The sequence below is a fragment of the Glycine soja genome, chromosome 19, assembly GCF_004193775.1.
Source record: "Glycine soja cultivar W05 chromosome 19, ASM419377v2, whole genome shotgun sequence".
Taxonomy (NCBI): domain Eukaryota; kingdom Viridiplantae; phylum Streptophyta; class Magnoliopsida; order Fabales; family Fabaceae; genus Glycine; species Glycine soja.
In genome coordinates this window covers 47,470,310-47,486,791 of record NC_041020.1, presented here as the reverse complement: position 1 = coordinate 47,486,791, position 16,482 = coordinate 47,470,310, and the positions used below count along the sequence as shown (strand labels likewise).

Sequence of the window (16,482 nt, the reverse complement as noted above, 5' to 3'; positions counted from 1 at the left end):
TTTTACTTGAAAATATCGTATCAAAGAAATGTAAATATTTTTTCATTTACATTATATTTAAAATAAATTTTATATCTTTAATTCACTAGTCACAAAAATTATTTAACCAATGATCTTTCGTGTATGATTTGAGGTGTCGTAAGTATAATTCAATATGAGTGGTATTTTTCAATCTTTGACAGAGTACGATAATAGCTCCCGAATTAGGGACATCAACCAATCAATCCGAAGAGCTTTGAAAAGAAAATGTAATCATACTCTTATTTTTCTATTTCTTTGACTTGTGGCTTCATATAATTGAGAAAGAGGGAAAATGTTGAGAATGCATCTGTCACATAAGTTGCTTTCTGTTCCAGGATCTGCCATTGCAACAAATTAAAAAATAATAATAATAATCTCTCATTACTTATATTTCTTTCCTTTATTTGAATATTTCGTCAAATGCTCAATTTCCTTTTAAATTCTTTACCCCTGTGAGTGTTCGTCATTAATTGTAAAGCCCCAATGTTTGGGACTACATTTTGTCTCACATATAAGGTGAAAACAAAGTCTTCAGAAAAAAAGTCTTCAAGTTGCAACCATGTAAACCTTTTGCTTTGCATATTTTTCAAGTGACAAAATTGACTAGAAAGTTTTGTTGAAATTAATTAATAACAGTATATTTTATAATTATTTTATAATTTAGATTAAATACCAAACAATGTAATTTAGAAAGTATTTTTTTAATATTTAAAAGTATATATACGTAATACACACGACTTATTGAAATCCAAAAAATTTAAATAAATAAAAATAATGTACATTTTTTAGAAAATGACATGCCAGGAGATTAATTTATTCTTAAAATAGCGTAGTTTAATTTAATATATAAAAATGAACTTAAAACATTAATGTAAACTTATGAGTTGCCAGGTTTTGAAGAGAGAAAATATAATATCATGATTTTTAGATTCGGATAGAATATAAAAGTATACTATAAATATTTAAAATTACATAAATAATATGTATAACTGTTTTTTTAAAACTAAATTAGTAAAAAAAAAAAAACAGAATAGTGCATAACTTTTTAGGAATTAAAATAATATACTAACAGATTAGTTTATTCTTAAAATAGTTAATTTTATAATAGTTATATATAAACATTAGTTTTAGATTAAAAATAATTAAGACTAAGAAAAAATACAAATTTTAACATTAAAGATAAAAATAATATACTTAAACAGTTAGATTTTAGCGAAAAGATAATTTTTTAACATAAAAACCGAACAAGTTAATGTGTTGTTTCTATTACAAAAGATAAAAATGTACTTTAATGATTATGATTATGTCGTATTTTCCAAAAAAAAAATCTAATAAAAAGTTATCTTACTTTTAAGAATTACGATCTTTTATTATACAATGGAGGATTAACATGGAATATTTATAATTAAATTCAGTCATTTTGGTTCCATACTGATTTATAAATCGAAACTAGTTGAATTATAGATGGGGAGAGGGGGTGTACATGCGTCTGTGTAATCGGAATTAATTTGAGTTAATTAGAGCATCTCTAATTGGTTACAACTTAAACAACTTATTTAAAGTTTTTTTTTTATTTCCTGATAATTGATTTCCGTAATGTTACATTATAATTAAACAATTCATATATTTTATTTCAATAAAACTTTAAATAATCCTTTTTGATAATTCTTAAATGACAAAAAAAATATTTCTTATCGTAAGCAACTTGTTGTGCTTACAAAAATAATTAGAGTTTAATTTTAAATAACTCAACATAATAGAAGATCTCCTACGATGCTATAAAAATATTAAACAACCTGTTTTAAATAAGTAACTTATATGTATAAAAAAAAAAAACAGGTAACTTACTAAGCAACTAGGATTGGAAATTCTCTTAATAAAAGTTAGAAGTTTAAACTTTTATTATCTATGAAATCTTACACTAATAATTTACGAAATTGATTCAATTCGTTAACCTCTGATCTACTAGTTCAATTTAGTTCAACCAATTTTAATTGATTTGGTTCAACCAATTCGTTGACCTCGGTGAACTTTGGTTCGGGCACCAAGTTTTTTTATTTTTCAACCTATGAATTTCATAAGCAAAGTCGTTGAGGTGATATTTTAATTATTATTTATACTTTTTAATATTTATAACTTTTTAGAAAAATTAAAATAATATTTATTTTTTGACCCAATAGACCCAACCCAACCTAAAATTTTCGTACTATACACCAACAGTAACAGGTAAGCAATGCATGCTTTCTTCCATACTCTCTCTCATTGCACCTGCAATTAAACCGCAGGGGACCATGTATTGCTCATGCGCAGCACTTCCTTTTTACATTCATTATAATTTATATAATTTTAGGACCGAAAAACAAAATTCAAAGTTCAAAATTCTAATCACAAGAGGAATGGTATATTTCTGTCCTTGGAGAATTTGAAATTGTTGGTGCAGGCATGGCATGCTCGATCGATGGAAGTGAATTGTCTAGTCATGCTTGTTTTTTTCATTAATGGGAGCAAAGGGAGAGGGTGAATTATGAGGCATTTAACCATATTTTCCTCGACGGTTATTTGGATAAACATAATTGGTGTGACGACCAAAGTTTAGCACAACACAAGTGAATGTAAATCGGGGGCAGATTTCCCACTACTACTACGTCCAACACATGCTGCGTGATCATTGGAGTTGGGTGCAACTTATAATGCAAAATGCAAAAAGGGAAAGAAAAAATATAGTACGAACAAAGACATAAAAAGTCCCCAAAAAACTGATTCCCCACGACTAAAGGCACCAACTTCTCCACAATATATATATATATTCACGACTAACCAAACCCACTAGACGATGAGGGGAACTCAATGGCCACCCTTTTCTATCCTTTCAAAGCTATTGGTAAAAAAATATCAAATAAAAAACACGCAGCGCTGACTTTGGCATATCTTTATCCTTGGGTCCATTTGGAGCCGTCAGGAGTTTTTAATTTTCAAATATAATTTTTAAGAGAAAATATTTTTAGTGAAAATAAAGTTAAAATAATTTTTAAATCATTTTTGAAATCAAGAAAAAAAGTTTTGAGAACTTGATATTTAGTTTTTAAAAAAATATTTAACACATTTGAAAATGACACTATCAACATTGTCACCATCACCTTCACACCAATATTATTATCATCATTATCATTGTTATCACTACCACTACCAACAATGTCACATTTATTATCATTATCATTACGGCCACCACATTATCACTGTTATCACTTACATTGTTACAACGATCACCATCACCTTCATCACTTCTATTACCACCAACATCGTCATTGTCACTACCATCCACATTGTCACAGTCATAGTCATCACAATCACTACTGGTATTTCTATCGTCGTCACTTCTACTGACATCATGATCATTACCATTGTCATCACCACCAAATAAAAACACTTAAACTAACTTTAATTTAATATGAAACTTTTAAAATTAATTTACTTTCAAATTAATCATATTTTTAAACACTAAGTTTAAAGTTTTATTGAAACTAAAACTAAAAACTTAGTTATTATTTTTTTAAAAATTGAAACTTCACCCCAAGCAGGACCTTATTCTGTATAACTCACAAGCAAATATACTGTTTATATTAATTTCATGATAGCCTTTTGTAGTTACGAGTTATTCACTTCGTTAATTATTAAACGTGGATAATCAGTAAATATTACATGCTTAAAACTTTTATTTATGTATAATAGTGACCGCAAGTATAGAATTTAAGATTTTGTATAAACTATTTAAACTTTACAGCCAACCCTAGTTATTCTTAAAATATTTAAAACTTTAAATAATATATCAAATTAAAATAAATTTGCTATAATTAAAAATGTTTGAATATGTGAATTCATTTATTATATTTATTAATTTTTTTAAAAATAATATTAGAAGAAAAAAATAAAATAAAAATATTTGTTATTGTTTAAAATAAGATAAAATAAATATTGTTGAAAGGTATTGTTAAAAACAAAAAATAAAACAATCACGGTTTGAAATAAAATAAAAATCATAACTTTGTTTAATATAAAAATTGTTAAAAATAAAATAAATTAAAAAAACATTTATTATATGTTTATTTAAAATAAAATAAAAATGCTTTGAAGCCCTTTTCACTTTCTCAATTTTACTGTTTAATAAATCATTAAAAAAAATCGTTATTGTAATTAATGTATTCATTTTAGATAATTATTTAATGTGTTTGGCAAATGGGATACTTTTTCACAACCTACAATTTATTATTAGTGATTCATTGAAAAGTCTTCGTTATTGTATTAATTAATATATTTTATATTCAATATTAAATTATTTAACACTAATGAATTTCAAATGTTTGTAGACTTTTCAATGATAGAAACCCATTAATTTAATGTTGAACATAAAATTATTTTGTGGACTTTGAAATTTATATAAAGTGAATAAAAAATTGCGTGACCTTGATTGTTGTTATATTTAAAATATTATAATACTAATAAAAATATTCATACTTATATTTGAAATATATTATTTTAATGTATTATGTAATATTGCAAATGTATAATATTTTAAATATAATGTAATATTTCTTAACTTCTTTATGCTTCATTTTTTTTACATATTAACAATTCTCAAAATAGACATTTGAAATTAGTCAATGGAAAAAGGAAAATGAAAATTACATACAACCATAGAAGAAAAAATTAAATGGATAACTATTAAAAACAGAAAAAAAATAAGTAAACCAATTTTCTCAACTTTATATTTAATTAAAAAATAAAAAAAAATATGTAAAAAAAATATTTAAACATATTTTTAAGATTTTTACTTATATATTGATTTTTAAACTTAAACTATTTAAAGTAAAAAATTAAAGTTATATCCAAAATTCAATTAAGGGAAAATATATTTAAAATTACTTTAATTCAAATAAGGATTAAAAATATTTAATGAATAATATTGACTTTATATAAATATTTAAACTTTATTTATGTTTTGTTTATTAATATCTTTAAATATAATATTCAAACAAAATTTTTTTTTTTTCATTAAAAACATTATATTCAATGTTTTACCAATACATACTCACTATTATTTCAATAAATGTTTTCAACAAAAAAAAGTTTGTCAAAAACACAAGGAGAATGCATTAAAATAATGTTCTTACTTGATACTCAATATTATTCATTAAATATTTTTAATTAATTAAAAAATACCTTTAATTGAAAACATTATAGATTATAAATTTATTTCTTTCTAATAAAATATTTTATTATTCTTTAATTAATCGTTAGATGTCCAAAATAATATTATTTGATTTCTTACAAATAATATTTAAGTTATTCATTATAAATATAAATATTGTATTGAAAATATTTTTAGATATAAAATAAATTTTTTACTTATAATATAATTAATATATTTTAAATTATATATTGATTATAGATTATAATTATATAAAAATAACTAATTATTCTATCCACTTGTTAAATTATTAATAATATTAAATGTGTGTAATAAATCAATATTTAATGCTAAACAATATAAAAAAAATATTTCAAACTTTGACCATTTAAATATTTACTCATATTAAATATTTTTTTATGGTAGTCAAGTTTTATCAAAATAACGAAAACAAATTTCAATCAAAATTGCACACAAATACTATTTAATCCCTCTTTCAAACTCAATACTGCACAAATACTCACATTGTCTCTGATTTTGTAGGCATTTATTTTTCTTTCTCAATATTTTTTCATTTGTTTCCCGTTTCAAATATTGTAATGGAAGGATAATATTGTCTCCACCGCACTTTCTTTCTGCCACCACTTATGTTTTTAGATGTCCATTACAAGGTAATGCTTGCTTCTCTTTGTCGACGATGTTCCAATGGCGATGCTTTCGAGAAAACATTCCAATGAGAGTTGGAGAAATAATGAGTCAATGGCATTGGAACGCTGATGGGAGCTTGAAGATGAGGTGGGGGAGGAAATTGCGTTAGAGACCCAACTAGTTAGTGTATAATCCCATGTTTATTATACCCTTCTTTTGTGTCTTTATTTTTTTCTTTAATTTCAATTTTGGTTTCTAGCTTCTTCCTCAGTGTTGTTTGGATTGCGGAAAAGGTTTTTCTCTTTTAGTTTTTGATTAAAAAATTGTCTCCTTGTTTGAGAATGTTCCTCCATGCTAAATTGATTAATTAGTCAGCAAGTATAAATGATTTTTGTTTATCTTATTACCAACTAGACCAAATGCTGATTAAAAAGGTTTTTTCCTATGTATTTTTCCCCAACAATCTTATTTATTTCGTTGTATTACTATATTTAACATGTTAACTTAAATCATTGATATACTAATGTAAGACCCAATTGCATTTATATATATGAGAGAATGATTCGATTAATAGGTTATTGATTTATTTTGTGTGTAAAATTATTTAAGGCCAACGATAATTAATGAATAAAATTAGTTTCTAACCGGTGGATTGAAAAACACTCATTATTCTTTAAAAAAAACTCATGCGTACATTTTTTTTAGGTGAAAATAATACAGAGCAAAGTGATTTATGTATACCAAAGGCCTCCGAAAAGAGTAGCTGATTCAATTTTTGGAGAGTCTCTGCATACTAATTTAAACGTCAGACGATTAAATTTCATCATTATAAACTACAATAATTATTACATTACCAATAATTTTATAAAAAATGTAATTTTTATAGTTTTAATTGTTGAATTATAATATATATTACTTTAATTGTTTGTATTAAATTTTATCAAAATTTAAAAATTATAAATATATAATCAAATAATTCTTAATTTTATATTTTTTAAAATTATTTATTATGTAAATTTTGACATGCATCAATAAAATATTAAATAATTTAGATTAATATAAGATTCTGTAGGTATAATTTATAATAACAAAAATCAATCTAATGGTTAATTTTCAATAAAACCAGTAGATAATAAACCATCGTTCTTGATTAAAATTTATATTAATCATATACAATTTTAGAAATAAAAATAAAAATTTAAAAATAACATATTAATTCCATTGAAAAGTCGAGAGTGGCAAGAATAATAGTAAATTTTAGTTCCTTTTTAATTAAAATTTATATTAATCATGTTTAATTTAATAAATGAAAATTAAAATTTTAAAAGTCAAGAATGTAAAAAAAAAAAATGAATGGTCAAAGTTTTTTTTCCTCCTCTTCACAATTATCTGAACTTTTTTCTTTGTGTGCTGGCTCTCACTCTTGGGCCTAAGGCAATGGCTTCTCCAGTCTAAGTCTAAGCTCGACTCTAGTTTTATTAAGAGTGTTGTTAGGTGCACTCAGTATTATTGTTGGTGTTAAGATGAAATGACGAAAATATCTTTAATTCGTAAGCCTTTTAAGTTGATCCGTAAAAGGCTTATGGATCAAGTTGATCCATATGCTTAATATCAACATACGGATCAACTTGATTCGTACAATTTATGAACCACCCTCACGCACACCCATCACAAATGTGAAAAAAATATAGGGGTAGTTTTAGTATTTTTTAAAAATTATAAAATTATGATTTAAATATATTTTTTATTCTTATAATTTAGTATTTTTTTATTTTTGTCTTTGTAATTTTTTTGTTTAAATTCTTGTAAAATGTGTTTTTTATCCTTAAAAGCGCTTTAGATAGTTTTTTTCATTGTTTGAGGCATTTTTTACTGTTCAAAACACTATAAGAATGAAAAATAAAACAAACACACTTTATAAGGATTAAAATGATTTTTTTTGTAAGGATGAAAATAAAAATAACATTAAATTGTTGTGACAAAAAATGTATTTAAGCTTAAAATAGAAATGAGTTACTAAAAAATGATCTAGACTTCAAATCAAATAGGACATTTTTATAAGCCTAGGTGTCTTTATGCTGAAATTTAGAATTGATTTCTATTTGACACTCAACTTAATTGTAACATTTATAAATGTATTTCTATTACTTATACTTATCAATATTCAAGAACATCCCATAATTGAGATGTCCATTTCCTTTTTCTTGTTATCTATGTTGTAGAAGACTTACTTATCTTCTCACATGTAACTCTTTTGTTTCCAACTAAACTTTTGCTTTTAGTGAAAGCAATGACCTAGGCAATTCTTTTACCGCTAATGAAAATCTGGTTGAATTCAATTTCACACTTCATACACTCTTCCATTCCAATCAAGAGTCATGACATTATCAATAATTAGAGTGTGATTCCAAATCAAACACATTCATGTAAGGAGTTTTTATTTTCTTCTTCTGCGGGTTGTAACAAAAGCATGACTGTTGTTTCCTATATCTCAATAAATTTTTACCAGCACCCCTATAACATTTTGGAAATGGGGTGCAGGTAGAAGTATACAGAGGTGCAGGAAGTTTTAGCACAAAAGCATTGGTTATAATATTCAAAGCCTGGACCACTTTGATGGGCTGAAATTCGTCCTTGTTTTAGATTTTTGGTCGAAGCCTAAAAATAACTAATTCGTTAGGAATTGAACAACAGAACAAACATATGCATATTTGAATAATAACTTGTTTAGATGTGCTGACCATTTCTCTTTGCCATTAATCAACATTACATTTTAATTCACAGATCGTGACGGAGAAATCAATGCGAGTCGAGTTCGTGGTAGGACCAGCACTAGATAGCAAAACAAAAATAAGTTAGTATTCATCTTATATAATAATTAACTAAATCAAAGTCTCACAATTTTATAGAAAACTTGCAATAAGTTTTTTTATACTGCATCGGAGTACTTTAAAATAAAATTACTAATTTAATTGAAACGAGACTATTTTTTATGGAGTAATAATTTTACATATAAAAATGGATAATTATTCATTTTGTTGCTTGTGAGGGGTGGTGAAAAGTTTGGGCTTCAATGTATAAAAGATGTGATAGATTAATACTCGCAATAATTTAATAATAAATTACTTTTAAAAAAAATATAACTTAATACTAAATTAATTATTAAAATATAATTTATTATTAAATTAATCTTTTAAATATTATAATCTAATAATAAAATGATCCTCCAGATGTAATGGAAAGATCAATTTATTATACTTTCTAGCCAACTTATTGTTAAATTTTTTTTATTTTTATTTTTAAGTATTAATTTGTCACCAACTTACATCTTGAATTACCAAAATGGGTATTTACCCTCTGAAAATACACATACTTAAACTCTCTTATCTCTTACGGTTTTCAGTTTCAGGCTGTGTCTTCTCTTGTTTTTTGCAAATTCGCAACCAACACAGCAAGGGAAGGTGCGAGTGAGTGAGTATGGCGTCTCCATTATCAGCTCAATTGGTTCAATGTCAGAACTCACTTCCACCTCTTCAGGTAACTGCTTCCTACTTTTCTCTCTCTCATCCTCTGAGGGAAAATAGCCATTATTTTTAGTGCACTGTTTTTGACTTTGCTTTTCTGAAGCACCCAAATCGCTTCCATTTAATTTAATGTGTGAAAGGGATGATTTTTCAAACCTTTGCCCATATAGGGTTTTGGGTTGTAAAAGTTTGCTTCCATTTTTTCAGGGTAATTTTAGCCAAGATGTGTCTAAGGTTCAAAGGTCGCGTGTGGTATGTTACGGTACCAGATCACCGCTTGGTTATTATGGTAAAGCATTGACATCAAGATCACATAACGCCCTGAGGTTTTCTGTCACGCGACAATCTGAAGCACGGTCAATTGGATATAGGAGAATGACATGTGTCAATGCTGCAGACAATGTAAGTTTGTCATTTAGAATTTGTGGCTTGGGAATATGTTTACTGAATAATAGTAAGCCAATGTGAAACAGTGGAGAAGTTAAAGGATAACACCTTTGGGTTTTCTAATTTATGCTCTTTGTTCCACTTGGTCATTGTTACAAGAGTGTGAAAAGGACATGGTTTTCACCATTTGCTTTACAAGTTTTTGAAAATGAGAAACAAAGTGAAAACAAGGTGATATTCTTGTAATTATGAAAAAATAGAAAAAAAAAGAAGGAGATAACGTTGTTAAATTAAAACCAAATAGATCCTGATTGATTATTAAAATTTAGACCTCTTGTTGATCGTAGAGTGTTTCAGTATTTGGATTGTTGATTGTTGCAACACACAACTCCATGTTTGGGATTGTATTCATTGAGTTAAACTGAAAAAGGTCTTGGTGATGCTCAATAATCTATTCTGGTGCGGTTAAGATGATTTTCTTACATGGTTTTGTTACCTTTAGGTTGTAGAGCTTCAAGCCAAGGTGACAACCAAGTGTTTCTTTGATGTAGAAGTTGGGGGTGAACCTGTGGGCAGGATTGTTTTGGGCCTATTTGGAGAGGTTGTTCCTAAAACCGTTGAAAATTTCCGTGCTTTGTGCACAGGCAAGCAATCAACTTTTTTCTGCATCATTTTTCTTTTTGTAATTGAATTACTACTGTGAAATGGATTATGTGACATTGAATTTCATAGATCAAGCTGAACAATCTTTGTACAGGTGAGAAAGGATATGGTTACAAAGGAAGCTCCTTCCATCGTATAATCAAAGATTTCATGATTCAGGGAGGAGACTTTACAGAAGGAAATGTGAGCTCTGTTATATTTGTTTGTGTGCCTGCATATATGTACTGATGAGTTCATTTACTTTCACTCTGCTATGCCATGTATATGCATCAGTGAGGGTGGTAATGTTTGTTCTCACTTAAAATGTGTTTTATTGGCCGCAGGGAACTGGTGGAATTAGTATCTATGGTCCTAGTTTTAAAGATGAGAGTTTTGCCTGTATGTCTCTGTTGCTGGCTGGATAGTAATATATTATTTATTTATAAATTTATAGCAGTGACTGACGAATTGGTATCTGAAATTCAGCTTTGGGCATGTTCCAATTTAAAATAGTATATTTAATATTCTGAAATTTCTACTATCAACACTTTCTTGCAGTAAAGCATGTCGGTCCTGGAGTTCTGAGCATGGCAAATGCTGGTCCTAATACTAATGGGAGTCAATTTTTCATTTGCACTGTAAAGGTGAGAGACATGTACTGTCATCCTAAAATTTACAAGTTACTAATATATAAAAACTTCAGTGATTGTAAAAGTAAAAATTCTAATCAAGCCTTATCAATATCCACTGGCTGGTTTAAATTATTGGTAATGTCTCGTGAGTCACTAGGGAATATATCTATTAAGTCTGTTTTCAGGTCTAAGAATATGTTTCCTTCTAATAGACTGGACCATTTTGCTGTGGATGCTATTTCTTATATTCAATGCTCAATTATTTAACTAAAATATACGAATCTTCAAAATTTTGACTTTTATTCAGTATTAAGTGTCTTGATTTTTTGATGCAGACTCCATGGCTAGACAATCGTCACGTTGTATTTGGACATATCATTGATGGAATGGATGTTGTGAAGACACTTGAATCCCAGGAGACGAGTAGGTTAGATGTCCCTCGAAAGCCTTGCAGAATTGTTAATTGCGGAGAACTGCCTATAGAGGGTTGATCTTTACGTGGAAGTACAACACTTTTCTTCTGATTTTCAGTTCAGTTTCCAATGTTCTGATTGTCCCTTATTAATCATGTTAATGTGTCTGGATTATCATTAGTGGCTGCCAAATTGGTTGATTTCCGGAGACAGAGTGGAGATACCACATCCATATTTTGTATGACTAGACTCATGCTTAATTCTTATAACAATAGTATTCTCTTTTCCATTTCTTAATTTCTTCCTTTGTTATTTGCGCTTACATGCTACCAACAATATGATTTACATTTTTAAGCATCACCATTTGTGGGGAGACAATTGCTATGGACCATGGCTGGGATTGTTCGGTAGGTAAAATTTGTTTCTTTTTTAAAGCAAAATCTATGCAAGGACCATGGTTTCAACTGCTGGGGATTGGATCATTTGCTGTAGCTCTCCCTCAACCTCCCATATTTCGGGTAATGCTTCTTTGATATTATGAATGCTACTCAGTGCATAGTCAGCACCAGGAACCAAATCTGATCGTCCCACCTGTCACCAGAATGTTAACTTGCTTTAGATGTGTACATGAATTATGGAGCCAGTTTTCTTAAATTTCCCAATAAGATGCATAAATAGTAAATTATAGCTTACAATAACTGTGTTAAGTCCAGCAGCTTTCCCACTTGCAATGTTTCTAGCACTATCATCAAAAAACAACTGCATAGGATCGAAGAGGGGGAAAAAACCAATAGTAAGTTGATTCCAAGACCAAAATCTATAAATAAACACATAAATGCGTAAATTTCGTGTCACTTTTTAGTTTGCATAATAGATTTTACCGTTTTCCTTGGATCTAAATTAGCAATCTGAATGGCAACTTCAATGGCTTCCACAGAGGGTTTGCATAGGATTTGTGTCTTGGAGTTGAAACATCGGTTCTCTACTTGGTTACAATCTTTGTTAAACGAGTTACTCCATGTTAGCGCGAGATTATCAGTAGGTACATTTGTGTAATTAGGAGGATTAAGTGTTTCAAAGCATATGATGCTGTCAAAACATTCTTTCAAGCCTAATCTGTTGAGAACTTGATGTGCATGTGCTTGATCTGCATTAGTGAATACCTGGGATGGCGATTTCCAAGTTTTATAATTGGATGGAATGCTCTCCACTGAATAAAACAAACTAATATGAAATTATTTGCATACTATTTTACGCTGAGGCATGGAAAACAGAAGGTTCCTTAACACTGGATCTGGCTTCAGTTTCTTGTATGGTAATCTTCCATGCACGTAGGCATGAAATTCATCATTGTCAAACTCATGACCAAAGGCCTGAAATTGTTATTTCATAAGGAAATAATAACGAAAGAGAAAACCGAGAACAATGGCAATTTTTTCTTACCTTTAGTCCTGCCATAGTTGTCCCATATTCCCTGTACAAATCCACGCAAATCTTTGGTACTTCACTTTCTTCCATATGCAGGTGTTTCAACATATACTCTGTAAACAAGATTGGTTAGCTAAAGGACGTGTTTTACACTTTTGCATATTATCTTAACACTAGAGGCATTGTAGTTTTAGTAATTTTCATTGTTTATGTTTGTACCTTCTATGTTCTTGCGACATGCCAAATTGAGACCTGTGCTCAATGGGTAGAGAGTATCGTCCATATCTGTTGAAAAGATTGGAGCCATGAATTAATAACACACCCTCCTCTTTAAAAAAAAAAAAAAAACAGAACACGTTTGCAATGTCTTGGTTCAATTGGTTGGGGAGAAATGAGGAAAAAGATGAAAATAATGCTTTGATTGTCTACTTGTCTCTCCCTTGCTTGGAACTCCTTAAGGAATATCAATTAGTGACACCTAATGCGTGTTTGGAAAAACCTTGGTAATGTATGTCAAACACTTTCTCACTATGTCTAATGCAAAAACAACACTAAAGAGTTTTTTCTATGTCTTTTAAGAATTGACGTGAAAATAATAAAGATTCAGATCAAGGTGTATCCAAACACACTAGTAATCTCCAAAAAATCTTACTTCTTAAAGTTGTTATTTTCAATTTAGAAATTTTATGAGAAAAACTATTATCACACTATAAGTTTTCATTGGTTGGACTCTCCCAAAATTAAAAATTTAATAATCAAAATTCAAAACAAGACGAAAGTTGTATTTTTCTTATTTCAAATATATAAACCAAAAAGAAAACATTTTTGTTTCTTTTTTCTCTTGTCTTTTAATTCCTAAACAGTTTGACATAAAACTCGTTCATAATTTGACGTGTCATTCTATACTCTGTACTCCTTGCTTGATTATACCATTACCACTATAATGTTTGCAGAGCTTACAAAACTTGGGATAATAACTTCAATGTGCATTTTGGTAACACTTGAACCAAAATTGTACAACTCTTGAAATATGTAAGAGTGCATTAATAGAGTAGCACAGATCATACCGAAAAGCAAGCAATCATATTTGAATCCAGCAATTCTGCGAGAAGTATCCATCGCAAAGAGATTATAATCTGCATCAACATCCAAAGAATTTTGTTAATTCCAATGTTTATGAAAACCCTGCTCAACAAACCATATATTAGCTTTCGGCATTTAAGTCTTAAATGCAGTTTGACTTTGATCATAAAAGTAATTGAAAAATAAATACAACTATATAACAAACTAGTTTCAAATCAAGTTTACCAAAGGTGTATACGTATAAAGACCCGATAAAAACTACCTGGTGCACCGATGAAGAATATATGACCAAAACTTGCAATTTATAGCTTAATATATCGACTCCGCCTAATATAAAAACGACGAGCTAAGTGAGTTATTTAATGTGGTGTGATAAAATCAATACATGAAGCATTCTCATCAATCATCAATGTGAACCACGTAAAGTCAATCATGAACAAATAATTATCAAGGCTATGCACAGGAACAGAACATTATTAGATTATTAGAGAACAGAAAAGGAAAGTACAATAATTTGCAAAGGAAGGAAACAACACTTGTGCGGCTGGTGTATGAGTGTAGCACGAACAATTAAGTAGTGGCTCACACAATCTTGTTTATAATATTTGTGTGCATGAATTTGTAGGAGGACCCACCACTAAGTTTAAATGTGAGAGGTGACCCATGAATGGTTGAAATCTTTGAGGTGGAGACCATCGATATTTTTCAATTGGATTGGTAGGATTTCCACCACTAGTAATTTTTTTGCCCTCATTGATCAAGTCCACAAATTTGAAGATAGGATTTAGTACTATTATTTAATCATAATTACTTTATGCTCCAATGCATGTTGCCCATGTGTGTTAGCTCTACAAACATAAACACCCCTTGAAGAAAAGCAGAAATTGGACAGCAATCAATCTTCTTCATATATATAAATTAGTCGTATGAACAGGATAAGTTTTTGCTTGTTTAGAATCTCAATGCCAAGGAAAAAAGGGAGGCATAATTTAGAGATGGGATGGTGAAAATGAGGTTTATTCTTTTCTATAGAAGGAATATTATAAGCATCAATGCTGTTATCTGTAATTCTAATAAAGCATATCAACATCAAAATGCTTGTTTCTTGATGTCCTTTGCAGCCAAATCAGATGCCAAACCGAAAAGGCTTGTCATGAGGGACGGTCCGGACGGACGGACATTGTCCAAATACATGGTATTTTTCATTTTTTTTATCTACTTCCAAGTATATTTTCCTTCCCATATAATTATGTTCATGATATAACACAGCCAGATAGTAAATATGGACAATTACTTAATATGACCCGAACAAACATTAAATATGAATAGTTCTTTCAACTAAAATTTGAAATTTGATCCACCCCTTTATATGGGATTAGTCTCTTATTCTCTTTTGTTAAATTTAACTCACATTAATTAAATAGAAATTATACTTGTGACAAATCTTATGACAGAGAGAGAGAAAGTGAGAAGAGAGAGAAAATTTTAAAATATAATAAATGAAACAAAAAAGAAATAGACACATAAAATATTGTTGCATAAATTGTTAATAGAATTATTGTACATGTATTATATCTCTTAATTGAAATTTTGCATATATAAATTTATATTAAGATTTATACTTATTTACATATAGGTGTATATGAAATTTATTAATGTTCACTCACATATTTTCATAAAGAATATTTTAATAATTTAAAATTTAAGTGCATTTTAATAAAATTATAACTCATTATTTACAATACTCGTATACTTGAATATTTATATACTTGGATTTTGACCTATAAATTACGTTTTGATTAAATGAAACATTTTAAAAACAAATTAATGACACTGATATTTTTTATAGTGTATACCGACAAAAACAATAAATTAAAATTTGATCTTTCCTTTCGGCAATTCATCCTCAAGTACATTACTAGAAAGTAACATATTCCTTCCAACTTGGAAGGAATAAGTAACAAGAGGGTTGGGTAATATCCCATTCATTTTACTTTATGTATCAAGCTTTAGCCAGTGATCCACAAATTTTATTCCTACGAGCATTGACAAAAAAAGATACCAATAGTAAGCCCAAGAAATTTTGTATCAGTTGAGATAAACATATATATAATATTAAAACAGTGACATGTTTAGCCATATTACTAGTTTAATTAAAAAAACAACTTATATAAAAATTACATAAAAAAATGTTTTCCTCCTTCAAATATCCTTCTTCGGAAGCATCCTCTGAAGAAGAATACCTATAGGAAAAAAATATATTTTTTATGTAAATTCTATGGCTCTTGTAAGTTTTTTAAAATAAAATTTATATTTAAATATATAATATAATTTCTCATTAAAAAAAAGTACTTAATTGACCTTTTTACTCAAATATAACTTAAGTATATGTCTGGAAAAAGAATTAAGTCGCGGGGAACTACAGCATCAGCTACTGATCAGCTTCAGAGGCCGCTCCGAAACTTCGAAGCATTCGTCAGTGCCCATTTTTGCGAGCGGGCGTTTCCGATTCTCGCTGC

General features: G+C 28.5%; 2 protein-coding genes across 7 annotated transcripts; one reads left to right on the top strand and one right to left on the bottom strand.

Annotated features, from left to right (window-relative positions):
- The first annotated feature begins 9,232 nt into the window (after window positions 1–9,232).
- Window positions 9,233–11,749, top strand: LOC114400570 (peptidyl-prolyl cis-trans isomerase, chloroplastic-like). Its single transcript, XM_028363076.1, has 7 exons — window positions 9,233–9,391; window positions 9,586–9,780; window positions 10,268–10,409; window positions 10,523–10,611; window positions 10,752–10,806; window positions 10,966–11,051; window positions 11,375–11,749. The coding sequence occupies exons 1-7, from the start codon at window positions 9,332–9,334 to the stop codon at window positions 11,528–11,530; spliced, it is 783 nt and encodes a 260-aa protein (XP_028218877.1). The 5' UTR covers window positions 9,233–9,331; the 3' UTR covers window positions 11,531–11,749.
- Window positions 11,713–14,938, bottom strand: LOC114400568 (uncharacterized protein C24B11.05-like). Of its 6 annotated transcripts, none has more exons than XM_028363072.1 (9): window positions 14,599–14,617; window positions 14,226–14,290; window positions 13,948–14,016; window positions 13,100–13,165; window positions 12,896–12,993; window positions 12,700–12,825; window positions 12,334–12,615; window positions 12,146–12,211; window positions 11,713–12,043 (listed from the first exon to the last, which is right to left on the bottom strand). In XM_028363072.1, exons 3-9 carry the CDS (start codon window positions 13,997–13,999, stop codon window positions 11,894–11,896), a joined length of 840 nt encoding a protein of 279 aa, XP_028218873.1. In that variant the 5' UTR covers window positions 14,000–14,016; window positions 14,226–14,290; window positions 14,599–14,617; the 3' UTR covers window positions 11,713–11,893. The 6 variants fall into 6 exon arrangements, with proteins under 6 accessions (XP_028218873.1, XP_028218872.1, XP_028218870.1 ...); XM_028363071.1 differs by lacking the exon at window positions 14,599–14,617 and adding an exon at window positions 14,472–14,581; XM_028363069.1 differs by lacking the exon at window positions 14,226–14,290 and having other exon boundaries at window positions 14,599–14,938.
- Between the last annotated feature and the right edge of the window lie 1,544 nt (window positions 14,939–16,482).